General features: G+C 28.0%; 1 protein-coding gene across 2 annotated transcripts in view; it reads right to left on the bottom strand.

Annotated features, from left to right (window-relative positions):
• Window positions 1–6,727: 6,727 nt before the first annotated feature.
• The window catches only part of LOC103577502 (protein kinase C-binding protein NELL1), a 62,941-nt gene continuing 46,981 nt past the window's right edge, over window positions 6,728–22,687 (bottom strand). Inside the window, exons 3-14 of one of the 2 annotated variants that reach the window (XM_008558160.2) lie at window positions 19,811–19,961; window positions 19,395–19,677; window positions 18,965–19,120; window positions 17,552–17,774; window positions 16,460–16,651; window positions 16,060–16,179; window positions 15,104–15,364; window positions 14,612–14,983; window positions 13,707–13,966; window positions 12,789–13,037; window positions 10,072–10,121; window positions 6,728–7,675 (exon numbers count right to left, since the gene is read on the bottom strand). In XM_008558160.2, coding sequence (XP_008556382.2) covers window positions 6,946–7,675; window positions 10,072–10,121; window positions 12,789–13,037; window positions 13,707–13,966; window positions 14,612–14,983; window positions 15,104–15,364; window positions 16,060–16,179; window positions 16,460–16,651; window positions 17,552–17,774; window positions 18,965–19,120; window positions 19,395–19,677; window positions 19,811–19,961 — 3,047 coding nt within the window. In that variant the 3' untranslated portion in view covers window positions 6,728–6,945. Of the gene's footprint in view, window positions 7,676–10,071; window positions 10,122–12,494; window positions 13,038–13,706; window positions 13,967–14,611; window positions 14,984–15,103; window positions 15,365–16,059; window positions 16,180–16,459; window positions 16,652–17,551; window positions 17,775–18,964; window positions 19,121–19,394; window positions 19,678–19,810; window positions 19,962–22,687 lie in introns of those variants that run through there. The other variant, XM_053740153.1, reaches the window with a different exon arrangement.

The raw sequence follows: 22,687 nt of genomic DNA, 5'->3' as shown, positions 1-22,687 counted from the left end.
TCTTAAAGTAAGTATAAAAATTCTTAAATCAAGAAAATATTACTTGGTTGGAGTACATTTTTACTATGATTAAACAAATATTTACTTGGGAGGATTCAAACACGCAGATACTTGATAACAGCATTTTTTTTTTCAGTGTATATTTTTGAGTGATAGTATTTCCTGAAACGATCTGTCTGATATCCCTGAAGGTTAAAAACATTCAACTGAGGTTTCATTTTTAGTCAGAATCACAGCTGCCCAATTTCAAAACACAATAAATGATGAAAATAATATTTTTGAAATATGAATTGAATCGTGCTCACAAGACTCCACTAGAACTAAAAATAATAAAAAATTGATTTTGAAAATTTTTTCCCTCAGGTGTTTTAAAATTGGGCAGCCGATCACTTTCAGAGAAAATCGGGACTCACTGGCTTATGCAAAAAAAAATTTGTTTCTATATTTTTGAGTGATATTGTTTCTTCAAACAACTTGTCTGACATCAAAGACCAAAAATATCTATATTAGCTGATTATCCTCATAAAAATTTTCTTCAAAGAAAATACAGTGAAATGGCACAGAAAATTTGGACTTGTTGGCTTGCGCTAAAAATGAAAAAAAATTTTTTCGAATTGTTTCATACAAAATATACAAGTACTTACATGTGTAATTATATTATTGAAATACGAAAAAATACATACTCCAGTATTATAATTTTTATACATAAAACAAAAATTTAAATTAATATTTGGAAAAGGAATAAATAAACTAGTAAATTACATTGAATAATCAATTAACAAATTTTGGTTAATAGAATTTCAATTTATTAAGTTTTCCTAGCCGTCATCAGTGTCTTGATTCTCATTTACAAAGGTATTATATGGCTTTAGCAATAATAATAAATCAATGAAAATAATAATAATATTAAGAATAATAATTATAATAATGATAATATAATGAATTTCTAATAATTAATCAATAATTCTAATTGTTAATATTGGTTGTGTTCAAAATTAGACATAAACTCTTATTCGTCATTTTTTTTTTTTTTTTTTTTTTTTTTTTTTTTTTTTTTAAATATTACAGTACAATAATGCATCATTATTTAAAATTTTAATATGTCACCATAAACTTTTATATATTTCTGATAGCTGACATAAATAGCATTTTTTATTATGTAATTTTTTTTATATTCAATTGCTCCGTAGTGTTAATAAATTTAATGACAAATTTATATCATTTAAATATTTTATTAATTTATTTATTAACGATGAAATCGCAAGCCAGCCGAGTTCATGATATTTAATAAGACATTATATTTTAAATAATCTTTCTCTTTTTTTCTTTCTTTTTTTTTCTACTGATAATTTATCTCTTTCTTAATAATTTTATTCTTAATCTTGTGACTAGAATTAAATTGTCCCGTCTCAACTTGACTCACTTGACCCTTTTACAAATATTTATTTATTTATTGATAATTCGTAAGCTAACAATTAAGGTAAATAATATACACATTACATATATTTATATAGAAACATTCGATCGTACGCCAATAAGGGTGAGAACGCAGTAAGCTTATAATCTCACTTTCAATTCAACTTAATAAGCTTTTTATTCATCATTCGTTTATTTATTATCGTATAGTATTATTTTTTTTTTCATTCGTCAATATATTTATTTATTATTGTTGTCATCTTTAAATCTTAATTTGAAATTTTTTTCATTTCTCTTCTACTTATTAGTATAATTATTTATTTATACTATTATCATTATCTTTTTATTAATAACTCAAGTTTTAATGAATTGCCGGGACACAATAAAGACACTTATTAATTTACCTTTTTTTATCAATTTAATCCAGAAAAATATATATATTTCTAAATAATAGTTTTTTTATTTAAAAAAAAAAAATACACAGAATTTTTAAATAAATTATTAATTATAAAAATAAAATACTATATATATTTATTAATATAATTTTCTGTAAGAAAATAGAAATAGTAATAATAGTATACAAAAAAAAATAATAATTTCGAAATTAATAATATATATATATATATATAATTATTACCCGTGAAGAAAAGAATTGTTGTAATGAGCGTTGACTGTTCTAACTTTCAATATATGACACAACGATGAACTTTTGGCGAACGTTTTTCAAACTTTTGAAAATTTAAATGAAAAATCAATTATTGACTTGATACTATTGAAATATGCTGAGAAAAAATTTAAGAATTAGTTAAAAATCAGTTATTTCTGACTGCATTTTGCACTGAAAAAAACGAAAAAATTAATCACTTCTAATGAAAAGTCAAAAAAAGAAAAGAGTCTAAAAATATATATTTATAGTATTCCCGGGTCAAAAATAAAACTTGATTCAGGCTCGCTTTACCTTATTTTCTTTTGAAGATCGATTTGCTGACGATTTTCTGATGAGATCTCGACTCTTTCGACTTGTATTAAATTTTTGTAACTTTTTAGACATTTTTTCATCTTAGTTTTGACTTTTTCGTCTTAAAACATATTAAATAACCCAATTAAGTCTAAACCAAGGCGAAAATTCAATGTATTTCATATCCGTAAAAAAAGTAAAGTTCGTCTTGTACAAAACGCGTCAAAATAGCGACTTGATAAATCAAATCTAAATCAAGTTTTATTTTTTACCCGGGTTAAGTCAATTGTTTTCTTTGTATTTTCAAAAGTTTGAAAATCATTTAACAAAAGTTCGTCATTGAGTCACGGTTTAAAGCTTAGAATAGTCAACGATTTTTTTACACGGGTAAGTGACCCGACATTTCATTGTCCCATTATAACGTACCTACCTATCTACCTATCTATCTACCCCGCCTATCATATATATTTTATTGTTTTTTAATTATCATCTGAGCCTATATATACAAATGAATGAAATAACCGTTTAAAGATAACTTTGAAACAATTAAATCAGCGTTTTCATCAGGAGACCCGGTAGTGTCTCGCGCCAAGTACATGTATATATTGTCCTTCAATAGAAACGAATTAAAATTTTAGCATTATATGTAAGGGTCGGGAACGCAAGACGGATCTCTCGGGGCAAATTGGGCTCCGTAACTATTGACATTTTTTTTTTTCAGAGAGCCCGTTTTGCCTCTCTTTCCCTACTCGTAAGATAAATTAATCAGACAATATATTTAAAAATGGTGAAATGAAAAAATTTATTACGGCCAACGTTAGCTTTTATTTGCATTAAAATAAAACTTGACATCCATCGTACACAATTATCGTTTACTAATAAAGTTAAATCCTGTATGCGTTGTATCGGCGCACTTTTATTTAATAATAAACACGCATTAGGCAATTTAAATCTAATTTACATATTTTTTAATTATAGTAACTCATTTATTGACGATTTTATTTTTAACATTTATTATTTTTTGTGCCAAGTAATAACGTATGTTTTTTTTTTAATAACAGGACGCCTGCGACTTGATATTTACTTTTAATTATTATTATTATTTTTTTTATTTAAGATCTCTCGTGAGAATAAGACAGATTTAAGACTTTTTAAGTCATTTTTTTTTTAAACTGTAGTAGTGTTATTATTAATTTCATTCGATATCCGCATTTATGTTTATTTAATTAATTAATTAATTAATTATCTATTTTATTATTTATATATTATATGATAAACTAATAACATATAACTATATACATTATAGCAACAGCATTTTTATTTATTTTGTTATTATCATTTTAATATGGCATATTTGCAAAAAGTACAAGTTTAGTAATTAACTTTTTTTATTTTAACTACTGATTATTTGTTTTAGTTGAATAATTTAAACAGTTTTAGTGAATTTTGTTTTTAATACAGATCATTTTCGAAAACATTTTAAACTTTTTAATTCAGCTCTTAAATTTTTTTTTTTAATTATTATTTATAATTAATAATAATATTTAATTGTCGGCAGACGGGATCGTTGCATAACAATCGCTTATTGCAATGTATGAAAAGCTAAGAATAATTTATTTTTCTTTGGCTTTTGATCTGCGACATTTATGCTAAAGAACAAATATTTTGTACACTGTATCAAAATATTACAATTATTATTATTATTATTATTATTATTATTATTATTATTATTATTATTACTATTATTATTATTACTATTATTATTATTATTATTATTATTATTATTATTATTATTATTATTATTATTATTATTATTATTATTATTATTATCATTTATGATTTATCAATAATATTTATCATTATCATTATTACTAATTATTATCATTAATTATTATTATTGTTACAATAATAATAATGATTATTATTATTATTATTATTATTATTATTATTATTATTATTATTTTTATATAATAAATTTCAGCGTAGAATGAATAAACATTTAATTACTCGGTGATTACTGAAATTTGAGGTATTAGTTAATCAAATTAGATATTCTTAATATTTGTAGTGCACGGAGAGAAATTTTAAGTAAATATGCCTATGCAGCACAGTAATAATTACATTACTCAATAGTTTATGTATAAGAGCGGTAGAAACAATCCTGTCTTCCACTATGTCTTCTCGTTCGACCAATCAAAAAAAAGCTTAGTGGCGGGAAATTCAAATCCTTCCACCTGCACATATACGATAAAATCCTAACCTAAAAATGTATTTTTTTTCGTACATTACGCATTTTTGTCGCGCAGACTTGCGCACATAAGACACGAGTATTGGTATGGTGGGGATGACAGGATTTGTTAACATTACAGAGTGGTCCTGAACAGGAGTATTAAAATTACGGAGATTTTACTGTAATATAAATATTACTGTGCTGTATATTCATTTGAAATTTTTCTCCGTGTAGGTGGACGCGTAGACTCATGGTTTTTATTCGCGGAAATCTACCGAGGGTTTTTGTAAATCGTCTGCAACCATATAGGAGATAAAAAGGCATACTTTAATGCCGTAATACAGAAATGTATTATATATCGGATAATACACGAATATTTTCCGGCTGTCAATTTATCTTTTGATATTTTTAAAAATTTTTTAAATGTTAATGACTAGAAATATATCTCTAGAAGAAGACTTTAATCTCTACATTAATAATATTTTTGAATCGATGTAATAGATTAAAATCATTGAAGATCGACCCTGAGACCCATTAATTAAATAATTACTGACATCAAAAACGACATTAACTACTAATTCAGCGGTTTTATTATTTTATTTTTAAATTTCATTAACATTTATTTATTCTTTTTTTAAATATTATCATAATAATAATAATAATAATAATAATAATAATAATAATAATAATTTAATCACTAATTAAAACTCGATGCATTTCATTTATTTTATTTATTAATTTTAAATATTATAGTTATTTATCAAATAAATAATAAATCAATCTGTGTAGCATTTAAAATTATTGCACATTGAACAACACAATTACTGTTAATTATTTAATGAATATTGCAAGATATTTGTCTCTTTAGTTTTCATTATATTATTTATTATAAATTATGTTTCTTTTTTTTTTTTTATTTTCAAATCTCGTAATCGTACTCTTCTACTATTAATTCCGAGTCGCATTGCCATTAATTATCGCAATTATAATTATTAATTTATTTCACTACAAATAGTTATTTAACATCCGTCATTGCTCGTTTAACGAACGTATGTAATAATCTCTGTATATTATTTATTTATTCTTAGCTTGTATTAGTTTTTTTTCTTTTTTTTTCCTATACTCATATGTATTTTTTTTTTTTTTTCATTAGTGCCTACTTAATTGTTAATTAAAGAGGAATGTAGTCGTAAGTAGTCGCGATGGGGGTTGAGCGGGACTATATTATGTAATCAAGGAACCAATCGAACAAGCTCGGCACGTTCATCGCCCGGCACAAATATTTCTAAATTTATTATTACAACTTTTTTTTTTTTACATACAAAGCAATATCGATGAGCTTTTTATTTATTTTCATTCAATGAGTAACTATTTTTTTTTTTTTTTTAATTACAAATATTATACGGAATCGTTATTGTAATTAAAGTAATTAAATTTATTAATTAATTTTTTAATATTGTTGTTATTCGGTGATGTGATTTAAATTATTAATAATTTTATTTAATAACTTTAATTAATAATTATATTTTTTATGTCTATATAAACAATTTTTTTTTTAATTAAAAAAAAAAATTTATTTTTATATTTTATAAAATAAATTTTAGACAGCAACGAGGGAATCATTAGAAAGTAGCTGGTAAAACTTTTTCAAAGAGTTCTTACAAAGAAAAAAAGTAATTTATTAATTACATTGACATTGTAATTGACAATGTTTGTTTTTTTTTTTTTTCGTATCATAGACCGTAAATTGCTTAGAGTCCGCCAGTGAGACTTTCCACCCAATTAAAAAATATTTTTTACGGGTATGATTCATTAATCGCATTAATCATTTCAATCCGTTCGATTTAAAGAGTTAAAATAAGTCCAGCGATTTTAAATAATCGCGGGAAACGGAAGTGCGGTATTTCCTGCCATGTCAAACTGTTTATTCAGTACACGGCAATGTGAACATGATCACTCAATATTACTCGTTAAAAAACATAATTTTTTAAAAATCATACACTTAATTAATCGCAAATGTTATCATCATCACCATCGTCAAGCCGTTACCATTAAGACATTATTTAAAAATAAATAACGTAATTATATTTCCGTGTGATTTATGAAACAAAAATAAAAAAAAAAAAAAAAAAAAAAAAAAATAATTAAATAAAACGATTCTCTGTGATCGAAAAATCACTTGATACCTTTGATTATTTAATAACTTTTAAAATTTCCTCTCGTTAATATTCGCAAGGCCGCTTGTCGGTAAAATGACGGCACTTGATTGGTCCTTAACTCATCATTTAGCGTTAATAAATGCCTTATTAAACCGCGTCCTTTTATTAACATAAATCGTCATCTAACTCGTCGGCACATCGACCTGATGGTAATAAAACTCTTCAAGTGGCGTCATTGCTACCGACGAGACGTGAAGAAGCTGATAGATATGATGATCTACTAATACTACCACGTGTATTTTTTTGTGGATCATTATTGTTATTATTATTATTGTTATTATTATCATAATTATTATTATTCGCGGATATCGCCACCAAGGTCCGACTGTTACCAATCTGATTGCGTCGAACTGACGGTGGCTTTGGGAAAGAAATGATATTTTTAGCGATACCACGTGACTGCTGTTCGATATTGATGTCCATCTCGGGATCGCTGCGTTTTCTTGCTGGTAGTGACGTTTTAATTGAAGATGCCACTGAGCTAGTGATAGCTGATGATGATGATGAGGATGTGACTGTTTCTGATGATGATATTGATGATGATGATGATGATGATGATGATGGGTTCGGAGCTTCGTAATACAAGAGTTTATCAACCCGCGGATCCAACGTGGAATAATAATCGACGGATTTATCGATCGTGATGCTGCTGGAGGACGATGCTGGTGGTTCGATATTCGTTGAAGATCCAATCGTTGGTACTGCTGTTTCCGGTGAAGAGATACTTTTGCTCGAAGCGCTCGGATCGCTTGGAACAAAGACAGGATCAGGCTGGCTAATAGTGACTGTGTGCTGCTCGAGCCCATTATCGCCAGCGCAGCCGTAATCGTAGCTGCAGCATAACTGCCCGTCCTGTTTGGATAATAATATTTATATTATTAGTAAACAATATTTGTTTTTGCCGATTTTTTTTATTTTTCTGCTCCGACGTGAATTTTTAAATACCTTACCCATTTGATGAAAAGTCATTAAGAATGTTTGTTTGTTTTAATAAATTTTTTTTTTAATTCGAATTAATCGTTCATTAATTTTCTAGATAAATACGTTGAAAATATATGCATAGTTTTCTCTCTTTTATTTATAAAAATAATTTTGTTATATTTTTCTATCATTAATTTGACTCTTGATTAAAATTGCAATAATTACGTCAAAATTTCAATTCTTATGATTAACGATTTCAAAACTAACAACTCTTGTTACTAAAATGTGTCCTAGTACACCCGTGTAAAAAAAATCGTTTCAAAAAAGTTTGATATGTGGAACTTCTAAACTTGAAACACATTAGAACTTCAAGTGGAATTTTTTTTGAGCTTTTATAATTTTGAAAGTAAAAAAAAGAGTTTTTAATTACTTAGGACTTACATGAGTGAACTTTGAGTAAAAAAAGAACGTTTTTAAAAGGAATTTTTACTACATTTTATCCTCGTTCTGAAAAAGTTCAAAAACTTCTTAGGAATTTTTTTTTATTCTTATGGGACTATCATATATTGACTTCTATTGGAATCTTTTTGAAACAAATATTTTTTACATGGATAAAAAACCATAAACTTTTTTTTTTTTTTTTTTTTTTTCAAATTTATCGAGTTATTTATTAATAAGATATAATTTATATAATTTGGCTTTAATTTAATATATTTTTCATTTTAAAAATTCCCGACTGACTCAAAAATTAAGTTGCAATTATGAATTGTTTTTTGCTAATCTACTAAATCAAATGATATCAAAAAAAAAAAAAAGAATGAAATTTTTGCCAAATAAAAATAGAGAGTCCTCTTATGCATCTTTGTCATAAATAAACTTTTACTGTATAAAAATTATTGTTATAAAAAATGAAAGGAGAATAAAAAATTGTAAATAAATTTTATTAAAAACCAACAGACATTCTTAATAAACTTATAAAAGAAGAGTATGAAAAAGAAAATAACCACAACCAAAAATAATAAATAATAATAAAATAAAAAATTCACTTTGGTCAGAAAAAATAGTGTATTACTGGTAAGTATGTATTTACATATTATGTGATTCATTGTTTCGTTAAGAATAATTGTTGAATGTTAATCTCGATATGTAGAGACATAGCCATTTTATAAAAGACCGACCTTCAAAAAATCCCATTGACTTGATGATTCCGGTCCCGCTGACTCCTTTTGCATTAAATTCCACCGTGAAATACTCTCGTTAATCACGTAATCACAATCACAAAATTCGTCAAATCACAATGACATGCTCGATATAATAATGATAATTATAACAACAATAGTAATAATGATAATAATAATAATAATAATAATAACAATAGTAATAATAATAACAATAATAATAATAATAATAATAATTGGGGAACAAAACAATGAATTCCCATAGTATGTTTTTGATCTTACTGTGAAATACTAAACTAAAACTACTTTTTGGCGACAATATTACAGCAAAAACATATAAATTAGTAAATCTCTAATTCAATATATATTTTAATTTAACATCAACAAAGTATTTGAATTTTTTAAAAATTATTTTTTGCTGATAATGTTGTCACCATAAACATTAAGAGCCCTGGTGCTTCTATTATAGTGTATGCAGACGAAAGGAGTGTGCAGAACAGGCTCGAGTGTGTGAAATAATAAAACAAAAAAAAATTTTATTTTTTATTTCTTATTTTTTTTTTATATAAAATATTGATTAAAAACAAAAAGAAAACAGTGTAATAGTGCATTTAAATATTGAGTGTGTAGGTGTCTCCTCGTGCGTTTGACCAGAGGTCATTAAAAAAATATATAATAATAATAATAATAATAATAATAACAATTTAATTGTGCAGTGAAGTATAAAAATTATTTAATTTGAAATTTTTAATTAATTATGCAAAAACATGCGTTATTACGAGGGACATTAAATTTTTTTTTTAGTTTCCAATAAAATTAAAATCATAAGATTATCAAATATTGGCATTCAAACACTACGTAATTTTTTTTAGTTTGTTAATTATTGAGTTTATCGATTAATAAAAAAATCTAAATAATAATAATAATGATTGAGTGATTCGAGTATTAGTTATTAATCAAAGGTAAATAAAGTGAGACGATAGCGATAGCAGTAAGCAAGCAATCGGCAGAGTGATAAAAAAAACTCGAGCTCGATTTATTTTAGCGTCTATATATAATTAAATAAAATAGTAATAGTAATAATAGTAGTAGGCAGATTAGGTTTATAGAAGAGAGAAGATATAGGTGAGATAGAAGTGATGTGATTACCGATGCACACAACACGCGCTATTGCTCACCAATTGGGCGCAGTACGGCACCTGCAAGGATACCCATCGTTAGGCTAATTAGTCGGTTAGTTATCACGGGCATTATGGTCATTGGGTTAAATATATGTATTATTAGCATGTGGGATTATTCATATGTTACCAACCCGCTCGAACTATTTTAACTGTGGTACAAAAAAAAATCTATTCTCTATTAATTTGAACATCTTGTAAATTTAATCAGCTATAAATTCATTTAATTATTGAGGAAAAAAATTTCTAAGGGTCTATTAAAAATAATAAATTAATTTAAAATAGTTCGATCGGGCTTAAGTATTAAAATTAATTTATGTAGCACTGATTGATCCATGCAGGGCCGACCCAAAGCACGTGCGATCGTGATACTCGATCGTAATATATTATTATTATAAAAAAAATAGTAACAATAATAAAAAAAAGCTTTCAGCAGCAAGCCAGCATTTTAAAATATTTTAAATAATTTGTTGTTATACAGTCGGACCTCATTAGAAGACTAGTTAAGAACTATTAGGGGAAAAAATTTTTAGAATTGGTTCCCTCACTATTGTACTTAACAGTGTTTAAGCCCAAGCCTCGCTATAAGACTATGACCGTTTTTTTTTCTTAATTAATTATGTGAAGCCACGAAATTTTAAGTATTCTTTATGAAAATAAATTACTAAATCTACAATCTATATGTATTATCGTCGTTCAAAATTAGATTTTCTCAGGCGTCCCATAAAAAGCATCTTTTTAGTGAAAAAATACATGGGGAATTTGGTTTTTTGATTTTACGTAACAAGAACACGTGCCTCAGGACGATCAAAGTTTATTTTTCGATACAATCGCGGTTTTTTTAAAATATCTCATTAAATATGCAGATTAGAGGAAAAACTCATAGGAACAATTTTGTAGGAAATTAAATTCTTGACAAAAAAGGTGATATTCATTTTTTTTATAAAATGTGTATTTACGAAGATATTTTGAAAAAACTTTTTTTAGACCTTATGAATTGAGCGTTTTAATAATTACAAATTTTGAAAATAAAATTTTTTTGAGTTTATAGAAACTATAACAGGCATTAATGGTTGATATATTACGAATTACGATGTTGTCCATATTTAAGAAAAAAAACGTTATTTTTAACATTCGTAAGACTTTAAATGCTCAATTGATAAGATCTAAAAAAGTTTTTTTAAAATATCTCCGAAAATACACATTCTATAAAAAAAGTGAACACGATCTTTTTTGTCAAGAATTTAATTTCCTACAAAATTGTTCCTATGACTTTTTCCTTTAATCTGCATATTTAATGAGATATTTAAAAAAAACCGCAGCCGTATTGAAAAATGAACTTTGATCATCTTGAAACACGTATTCTTTTTACTTAAAAAGAAAAAGCAAAATTCCTTATGTATTTTTTTCATTAAAAAAAAGCTTTTTTATGGGGCGCCTGAGAAAATTTAATTTTTAACGACCACTCTAATATGTATGCAAATATTATCTCGATTTTAGTCTTACTGTTCGTTAGTCTTATAGCGAGGTTTCGGCGCAAAATTTTCTCCGAGTTGTTAGTGGGGCGAAGCGTTCCGAGTAAATGTAAAAAAATTAGACAAAGAGTACGATAATTCGTAGTCTTATAACGAGGTCCGAATGTAATTTAAAAAAATTTTTTTTAACTTTGAAAACAAAATAATAATAATAATAATAATCTGACGAGCTTGGGAACGTCCCTGTACGGATAAACTATTAAAATTGCTTACATTATTAGTAATGATAAAAAGAATTAATATGTATAAATGTAAATGCACTAGCGTTAGTTTAATAATTATATGTCAGCGCACAGCCACAGCCTCGATTCAAATAATCGAGTTTTATAAGTATATAAATATGTTAATTAATTAATTTATTTATTATTTATACTGTGTTAAATAAATTATAAACTTTAACTGCATACGAACGAGGATTACCTACTTCTGTTTATAAATTTTTAAAATAATAATTTATATCGCATTATTAAAATTATTTACTATCAATTTTATTTTAGTTTTCATTTTTTATCGACTCATTTTTCCATTTTTTTATTAAAATAATTATTTTAATAATGCGATATTTTAAATAAACAAAATAAATTAATGATTAAAGTCGTAATAGTCGTGTGTATGTACGTTAATTTAATGTTTCTGTTTATTTGTATATATTATTGAGAAGCATTGAGGCTGCTTGCCGTTCAGCTACGTGTTAACACTTAAATAATAATAATAAAAATAACAATAATAATAATAATAATAATATTAATAATAAATTCATTATAAATTTAACAATAAAATGCATTTAACAATAAACTTTTTTAATTTTCTTTTTACAAATCTAAATAATAAAATAATGGCGCGTATCAGCGACTAGACATTTAGGTCAAGCGAAGGCAACATACTTCGTTTACTGACCTTATTTTTTATGTATATGAATACATATGGATAAATATATATATATATATATATTATTTATTTAAAAACCCAAGATAATGTTTTATGTTGTTGAATAAACTAAATAAAATATCTGGCAGAAGATATTTAATTGTCATAACTTAAAAAAGATGTATCTTGGTAATTTAATTTAGTAATTATACTTGAGGTATGTTTACAGAACCAAGATGTGACTGCCAGTTTCTGATGAAGTCTTGGTTCATTAGTGGCCGCTTACCTTGCACTCGCACGTGGTACATTTGTCGTGCGGGTCCTGCCAGGCACTGCCACTTTCATGAATGATGCCTGCGTAACTGCATGGCTGCGGATGACCCGACGATGAAGATGAATACGATGTACTGTTAATATGATTTTCTCGAGCGCATGGATCGTCCTCGCAACGCGGACAACAGTCGCCGTCTTCAGTTACTGGGTTGCTACAAGTCACTGGTGGGCATTCCATTTGCCAGCAGTCTATTTCACCATACTGATAAATTCAATCGTTTAGTTATTTAAAATAACAATTTATGTAAATAATTACTTAAATATATTCCATGTAAAAAAAATTCATAATCAATTTTGATATGAATTTCATGACGGAACTCAGATTGTGATACAAATATAGTAGGGCCTCGTTATAAGACTATTGGTTTCTCTCTCAAACTATCTTGATACCTGGTTTATTAAAAGACAGAATGATAGTCTTATAACGAGGTCCGATTGTATAACTCATCATTAATTTGATCCAACTTTTCGTCTAGTAAATCAGCATCAATTCTAAAATTAATTTATTCCGTCTTTGAATTGGACTAGGGATGACTTCGATGGCAACTTAACCGAATTTTTACTGAATTAAAACTTTTGTAAAATTTATAGATTCAAAAATTACCGATTAATTTTTTCAATCAACTTAATTTACGTAAATTAGTTTCGATTGTAAAACTAATTCAGTAAATCGACTTCGGATCACTTAGATAAAGATTTTACTGAGTCATAATTTTGTCGTGATTCTAGTTGTTGATACAAATTCATGATCCCAGTCATATCTGTGTCACTATCTGAGTTTCGGGATGAAATTTAGATCTAAATTAATAAAAATGAATAAAAATTTTTTTACATGGAGTCACACAATATGCTATTAAACTAAAAATAATACCAAGCACTCGCAAGTCTGGCATTGATAAATCCATCGTTCTCCACTTCTGAAGACAAGATGATGTAGCTCTTGATGCCGACAAGACGCAGCAGGATCACATTGTGGACAACATTTGTCTCTTCTACTACTTGGCGCGCTACAGTCACATATGGGATCTCTGCATGTGACAACACCATCCTTGCAGGTGCACTGTCTACAGGGATTACCAGCTGGAGCAAAAGTCTCGCTGTTTCCAATTTCACGATCCTCGTACCAGCAATCTGATAATTATTAATATCAATCAATCAGTCAATTCATCAATCATTAATTTAACTCTCAAAGGTCACATTTCCGGTACGAACTATAAAGATCACGCTAGTCTTTGAGCAGCAGTCGACTTTAAAGTTACTAAAAAAGAATTTGAAAAATTACTTTTTGCATAAAAATGAAAATAACTTTGTTAATTTTTTTAATTTTCTACTGAATCTTGCAGCAAATTATTAGACAATAAATGCACTTAGACATAAAGTCGATGAAAAAGTTTAATTTTTAAAAATTATATTTATTTTAATTAATAAAATGAAAAAATTTTAGAAATTTAAGTAAAAAAAAAGTATGATTGGTTTTTTTAAAATATCTCTATAAATATTGAGTTTTTCAAAAAATTTTAAGACAACTTTTTTTTAGCGCTTTAAATGTTGTACAAAAAAGGTATCTTGTACTTTTTTATGAAACCGAATAGTTATTGAAATATTTGGAGCTCAAAATTCAAAGAACTAGATACAGAAATTTGTAGTTTAAAATTCAAAGAATTAGATACAGAAATTGAGTTTAAAACTGTCTGGGTCTTTTGTACCCAATGTGACCCTCAAGGGTTAGTGACAACCTAAGCGTATTTTTTGCTAAAGCTTTGTAAAGTATATTACTTAGACTGCATTGATCAAGCGACGTGTCCTCATGTGGACAAGCACACTCGTATCCACCATCAGTATTAACACATCTGGCAGTCGGATGACAGGTGTGTCTCCTCTCGAGTGTCTGATCATTACACTCATCAATGTCTAAACAGTGTGTCCCTTGGGTGCTATCGTGAAGAGCACTACGGTAACCAGGTTTGCACCGGCAATAATACCATCCAGGCATATTGAAGCACGTTGACGAGTGATGACATCTGTGCAAATCACTCGCGCATTCGTCGAGATCCAGCTCACAGCTGTTGCCAATATATCCACGACGACATGAGCATTTACCTGGTGCGATACACTCACCACCGTTCTGACAAGTTTGATTGCATACCGCTAAAAAATAAATATTGAGTGAGAATACACTAAATTAATTATTATGAGGGAGGATATTGCGTAGAGCAAATAACATATTTGTATAGGAGGTATATAATAGTAATAAACGATGGATTTTACGTTTGCAAGTGTAGCCGTCTCCAGTGTATCCTTCTTTGCAGATGCAATAGTAACTGCCAGGCGTATTGACACAAGTCGCGTGTTCGGAACACAAATGACGGCCGGTCGTACACTCATCCAGCTCAGCACAGTTGAATTTGTCTACCCTCTGATACCCGGGAAGACACTCGCACGTGTATGAACCAACTACGTTGACACATCGAGTATTTTTATTGCAATGGTGACCCTCGAGGCCGCCTTGCTGTTTGCACTCGTCAACGTCTAAATATTTTAAATTTACCATCAGTAATAATTTATATCTTTAACAGCTAAATACACTGTAAAAAATTTACGGAGTGACTATGGAGCGGATGACTCTTTATTTATTTAATCCCCTCGGAGTTAAATTTACTCCGAAGTGGAGTTTGTTTGTGAGTGCGAATGCACCAGACATCAGACAAATTTATAATTATAAATAAATAGACTTAATAGTTATAAAAAATGCACTTATTAATTTTTGAATTTTTAAAATGTCCATTTTTTTTAAATTTTATTTTATTAATAATTTAAAATTTTTTGTCTGATACATTCACACTCACAGTTTATTTCAATATTTAAATTCCGAATCACAGTGAATGCGGATTCAAATAAAATCTGTAATCACTCCCGATTTTTTACAGTGTATATTTTTTATTAAATAAAAATGTTATTGTGACGGGTCAAAAAAATAACGATTTTAAAAAAATTAAAATATTCAATATTTAAAAACTTAAATAAAATTTTGAAAATTTGCTGTAACTCCAAAAAAAAAAATTAAAAAAAACGACCCGTCAGAAATTACTCATTGATATGAAATAAGAGTAAAAATATTAAAATAATAAATATATATAATTTTGACTTGAAAATATAAAGCAAAAGTATTAATTTTTTTAAATTATTGTTATTATTATTATTATGCATTAAATATAATTTAGTACCGTGACAATTTTGGCCATCTCCTTGAAAACCAATATTGCAGTGGCAGGCATAAGTTGTCTGAAGATTTAGGCAGGATGCATTTGTATGACAATTATGACCTTTAGCGCAGTAATCCACTCCTGGTTAGATTATGTATTAAGCCATGCAATTAGATATTGTTAATTTCGATAAATTATCCAGTTATAGTATTGTATTGAGTTTTGTGTATTAGATGACAATGAGCTATTGATAACCATTATTGCGAGTGTATTTAATTAGATTTATTGTTATTGGTTAATTTGTTATCGTTAATGTGTGTTATGTATTATAGCATAGATAGAAATTTATTATTTCCATTAACTGTTACTGTTATTGTTGTTGTTATTATTATTATTATTTTTTAATATAAAAAAATCATACCTGGACAAAATTTGCAACATTCTTCAGCTACAGTTATTTGTTCACTTGGTGGACAAGGTAATGGTGGACATCGAGTTTTGGTATCAATACTTTGACAAGTAAAACTACCGTCGAAGCACTCACACTCGAAACATGGTCTTGGGAATATTTTTACTCCGTGGTCGTAAATAGTGTCTTTCAAAAAACATTCCTCTGTAATAAGAGAATAGTTCATTTTTTTAAAATTCCCGCTGTGAAAATTGAAAATTTTCAAAAAAAGGAAGTTATTGATTTTAAACAATTTTTGAAAATTGAGTTTTCATCAGATCTCGATGTTTTGAAGTCCTACAAAGCTATTTTGACTATTTTCGAGTGGACGTCTGTCCGGGTGTGCACAAAAAAAAGATCTCTTGGCGCGAAAAATTTTTACTGGCCCCAACAAAATTTTTTGGATTATAAATTAAAAACGAAAATTTTCTTAAGAGAAGAAAAATTTTTTTGCGGCGAAAAAAATATTCTTACGTCAAGAAAATTTTTTTAATTCTAAGAAAATTTTTATTTTTATTTTATAATGCAAAGTTTTTCTTGCGCCAAGAAATTCATTTTTTCTATATATATGGATGTGTGTAAATTAATTTTTTTCGTACGATATCTTTGGAACAAATCAACCGATTTGAAAGTTTTTGGCGGCAAATCGAAAGGGCTCTTGAAGACTTAGATCTGATTAGATTTTGAAGTCGATCGATTGAGTAGTTTATGAGGAATACGAAAAATAAAAATAACATTTTTTTTTTTTTTAGATTTTTTTCATATAGCTCATAAACTACTTGTCCGATTTGCCTCACAATGTATTGAGTTCTAAGTCTTGATGAAATCGGTCGATTCGTTTCAAAGATATCATATGACAAAAATTAATTTTTTCTTAGCTAATTATATTTTTTTGGTTGAAAAACAAAATAAACATTTTTTGACTTTGAAGAACTCAAAAATTTTCAAACAATAACGCTCGAGTTTTCTGAGCTTGAAAACAGCATGAAGTTTTGGGGTTAATATTTTTTTTTCTTTGTTTGATCGTAAGTATATTTCGTAGATAAAATTAAAAAAAAAAATTACTTAGACAAACAGGACAACATTTTCCTTGAGGTATGACTGGATGTTTGCAATTTACTGGAGCACAAGGTGTAGGTCGACATTCAATTTCACCGTGGACGCACACACATTGTTGGCAACCTTCTTCCCAAGTTGAGCCGTCCTCGTGAATTGTGCCATTCGATCTGCAAGATTTTTGGCACTCGCATTCTTCCACTTTGCTTATTCTACCCTCTGCAGCAGCTAGCTGAAAAGAAGGATGTACATGAGAATGGCTAGATCAATTAACTAACAGTAAATAACTGAACTAGATTGAAAAAAAAAAAATTCACGCTTATAAATATTTATTTATTAAAAATTACGAATCAAATATGACTTTAAATAAAAGCGGATGTTGATATTTATTTATTTAGGACACAAAAGTTACAGGTAAAAAAAAATAATTGAAATAATTTATTTCTGGACCGTAATCCTTTAAAAAAGTATCTGGCACATGGCCCGTTTGGGATGATAGCCAGAAAGGAAAAAAAAGTAACCATTGAGCGCGAAGGGGAAAAGTTCAGAGAAACATAAATTGAAATTTGAAATATAAATTTATAAATTAGAAAGCTCTTGTGTCTCTTTACTTGACGTTTGAAAAAAAATTAGCAACACAGAGAGAGCAATAAAAATAAATATCATTTTTTCTTTAATGGCTTTCAGATTTATTAGTAAATTTTTCTTTTAAATATTTAACTTAATTTTGAAAAGTGATCATTTATAATTTTTGAATTTTATTTTTTTGGTTTTTGTATTGTCCTTCATTAAGATATTAATACAATATTAATCGGTCCTCGTTATAAGACTAGTCCGAGGATGTAAGGGAAAGAATTATCAGAATTGAAGTTCCCCCACCATTTTTTATTATGTTTTATTCAAGTATTCGGTTAAACTCTGTTCTATTATAAAGTTAATTTTGTTTATAATTATAAACAAACAGAATTTTGTCGTTCTTTTCTCTTAACTAATTATATGTACAATCTATACGTATGTACATTTTATCTCGATTTTAGTCGTACTGTTCGTTAGTCTTATAGCGAGGCTTAGGCGCAAAATTTTCATTGAGTTGTTAGTGGGGGAAGTGATCCGAGCGAGTTTAAAAAAATTGAAGGATAGAGTCTTATAACCTGCAGTCTTTTAACGAGCTCCGACTGTATTCCAAAATATGAATAAAAAATAAAGTTAAGAAATATGAAAATTGAATTTTTCTATCACGATTTTTATTTTTACAGTCGAGTCGCGTTATAAGTCCTATTAGTGTCTCTGTCATATTAACGCCTGGTTCAAAGAAAAAGATACAAGCCGAACTTATAACGCGACTCGACTGTACTTATTTATTAAAGTGAGAAAATTTTCTTTGCAAATGAGTTGTGCAAAATATTATTAAAATATATTTACCCTGTGTGTCAATTCATTGAGATTATGCATTAACTGTTCTACTGTGTTTTGTAGAATAGAAAATTGACCACAAGTAGGACATGACGTATCGAGTTGAGGACATTGTGATAAATATCCATGTGCACCTGGAATAAGCTTAACATCTTGAAGAGCGCCCTGTTAAAAAATTTTTATTTACATTTTACAATATAGTTCAATGACACAAAAAATTTAACAGATAAAAAGTATGTCTTTCAACTGTTTTAATTGTCACGTTAATTACTAATTGTGATATTTAGTGGAAGGATTTATGTATAAAGATAAGTCAGATAGTGAACGGAAATGCGGGTACACTTTATGAAATGACAGTAACTGAAGACTCAACATATAAATATATGTGTATATAAAATATGTAATGATTGATAGACGTTGCAAGTAATTAAAGACGTACTTTGAATAAAAAGTGCTTGGCGTTACGTTGGCCGACCCAGAGTTGAAGCTGTGGCAGGGTAAAATTAGTGTCAGGTGGCCCAGGCCTCAGTAGACGCCTGTAAAGGGGATGACAGTCAACCAAAAGCTCGACCTGCGAGCCGCTAATACTCAAGGCGACCCTGTGCCACACTCCGTCGGCCAGACGGAAGGGAAAGGCCTCAACATGCACGGCACCGTCACGACGGGACACGTAATGAAGACGCAATTCATCTTTTCTTCCACTGCTTTGCAGCTCCAAGTATCTGAAATTTTAGTTTTGTTTCAATCGGCAATTAAATTTATTTTTTTATAGAAAATATTATTTTGCGAAAAATAATTCTATTTTTCGATTGTGTTTAATTGAAAAAATTTATAAAAATGTTAATTTTAACATACCTATTATTACCATGAGAAAAGGCTATTATTGTTCCCGAATTAGCCTCTTCTTGTTTCAAAGACGCGGCAACAGTAAACTCCGGAACCCGCCGGAGTAAAGATGCCGCTCTTTCAAAACTTGATTGACTTACTTGAAGATTTCTCTCCTCACCTGGTAAAATATTTTAAAATTACACATTAGAAACTATATATATTTATTTTCATACATCGCTATAATAATTCCCATCACTATAAATAATCAATACTACATCAGTATAAAAAATTTGCGGAGTAATCGCGGACTAAATTCGGAGAATGCAGACCGGATGACTGTATATTTATTTAATTTTCCTGGAGTCAAATTTACTCTGAAGAAAAGTTTGTTTTAATACTGAAACTCCAGATCGGAGTGAAATTTATTCTTAAAAGGAGTTTGTTTCAATATTAAAACTACGAATCGGAGTGAATACGGATTTTAAATAAATTTCAGATCCGCTAAAAAAAAGTTTTTAGTTACTCGGGGAGGGGAGGGGGTGATTTTTTTTTATCTGGTACTCCGAGTAACGGAGTAAATTCTAATTAAAATAAAATCCATATTCACTGCCGATTTTTTAAAATGTAAAAATTTTAATTCTCTAAATGAATTATCTGTAATTCCTGAATTGAAAGGGTTGAAATAAATGAAATGTAAATGAACCCATTGGGTAAGAAATTTGATAGCATATAATGTAAACTATCCTCATTATTATCAACAGCGTGATAATATCATTACTATAATTTTATATGTAGTATCGTCTTTGTTACACGACGTGTCTCAGGTTTCGCAAGTGGGACACGCTCTGTATATTCAATGAGCACCTGCAACTTCTCAATATCGCCTAATAGTAATAATAGTAATTGTAGTAGTAGTTGTAATTGTAGTAAGGGTATTATTGACACCTAATGGATCCTATTGAGTAAAAGTTCATCAAAAAAAAAAATTAAAAGTTGTAATAGCCCATTTGATGCTCAGTTGTAGTTTGGCTTCGCGGGCGCCCTTGAAAGTCAATTTTAAACTACCCCTCATTTATGATGTGATGCGCCTATCTCGTTTCACACATGCCGCTATCATGGTAACTCAATACCGTTGCTGGTAACTACTCTCTTTATCGACTGTGAACTTTTAACATTAATAAACGGCTGAAGATAAGTCGAGACTCCTTATTTCTCACTATCATTTACTCCTTTTACTTTTTTTTTTAATTGTATCGATGCATAAATGAGGAATCGAGTAGCTGTAGGATAGTAACAAAATAAATCAAAAGAGAAAAGATGAACAAAATATCCCAGCTTTTATACTCGATTACTTTTACTTGGGTCTATGGGCATTATTCTATGGGGAAATGACGCGTGCCAGACGTCAAGTTACGCGTTAATGAAAATTTTTACTCTTCAGTTCACATAGTCACCCTTTGTTATAAGTCTTCTTTTCCTTAAAACTAAATACTTATGAGAAAAAATTTTTATTTTTAAAACTTAACGTTTTATTGATGTCCATTTACAATTTTCATCGATAATTTATTTAAAAATTTTTATTTTTAGGTTAGTAAATTTTTATTTTAAACTTTTGCTGTGAAATTATTTGCAAATTCGGGCAGCAGATTTTAGATAACTTCAATATCAAATTAACGTCAATTTCAAACTAAAGTGGCTATTAAGATGCATACAAATTTTTTAGGTGCCCATTTTACCCGTTCAACCTTATAATACTAATTTATATTGTTCCGAATACATATATTTATTATATTCAACAATAGTAAAACCATATAAATTGAAATAATAATAATAATAATTAAACGAATGAACACTTGATATAAAAAAAAAGATAAATGATATTTTCAATCTATAATTGAAAACAAGTGACAGGTTTAATAAATCTTTCCAAATGTTTCAATCTATATGTGCGGTTTATTTTATTGTTTTCAATGGGATAATGGAGCACACGTTCAAACAATATTTCGGAGGGTCATAAAGCCTACAATTTTCAGCAGAAGGCGACGGTATGGTGTGAGCTTTTACACCCTTTTCCGTCTATACACATATATATGTGTATATAATCTATATACGATGGGTATTACGATAATACTTTCATTTATTTTCATCGAAATCCCCAAAAGCTGGCAATTGAAATTTCGGTTCACTGAATACTACCCCTCGAACTTTACACTCGAAATCCTGACAAAATCCTTTTAATAACTTTAAAATGAAAAAAATAAAACTATATTGAAAACTCAAGTTAAATTTTTTATTTTTCGAAAAAAAAGTTTTAATTAAATTCTTATTTTTTCAACTGTCTATTAATAAAAATTCAAATTTCTATCTATTCTATTTATAACAACATCAAGTTTTTAAATAGATTTAAATATTTTGAAATGTCTTAACTTTTTTAAAAGCTTTTATCAATTAAAATTAAAAAAAAAAAATTTTATATATTTTTTCAGTTATATTCTAATGAGTTACTGTATTGCAACAAAAATATATCAAATTTCATTCATAAGACGGCAAAATCATCAAAGCCGCGTACATATGTTAGAGTGGGAGCTTCATCTTTCGCTGGTCTATAAATTTTTAATTAAAAATAAATCAGAACTTTGAAGTCACAACAAAATGTTTACAGGTCAAAATAGATAGAGTTCAGCAGCATCCATACATTTTGCGTTCAGTCTCTTCTATATTTATAATACAATATACAAATTTAACTTTCCTTAAATTATTAGTTAATGAATAATATGTTAAATAAAAAGGCCTCGATACGACGTTCCGCCAAAAGTTTATTAACCTTTGAAATAACGGCTAATGACCTTGAGACTTTTTTTTATTAATCCCTCTTGAGAAGATATTATTTTTGATACCCATGTC

Source organism: Microplitis demolitor, chromosome 1, assembly GCF_026212275.2.
Source record: "Microplitis demolitor isolate Queensland-Clemson2020A chromosome 1, iyMicDemo2.1a, whole genome shotgun sequence".
NCBI classification, from domain to species: domain Eukaryota; kingdom Metazoa; phylum Arthropoda; class Insecta; order Hymenoptera; family Braconidae; genus Microplitis; species Microplitis demolitor.
The sequence above is the reverse complement of the archived record's forward strand: the minus strand, read 5'-3'. Positions and strand labels throughout refer to the sequence as shown.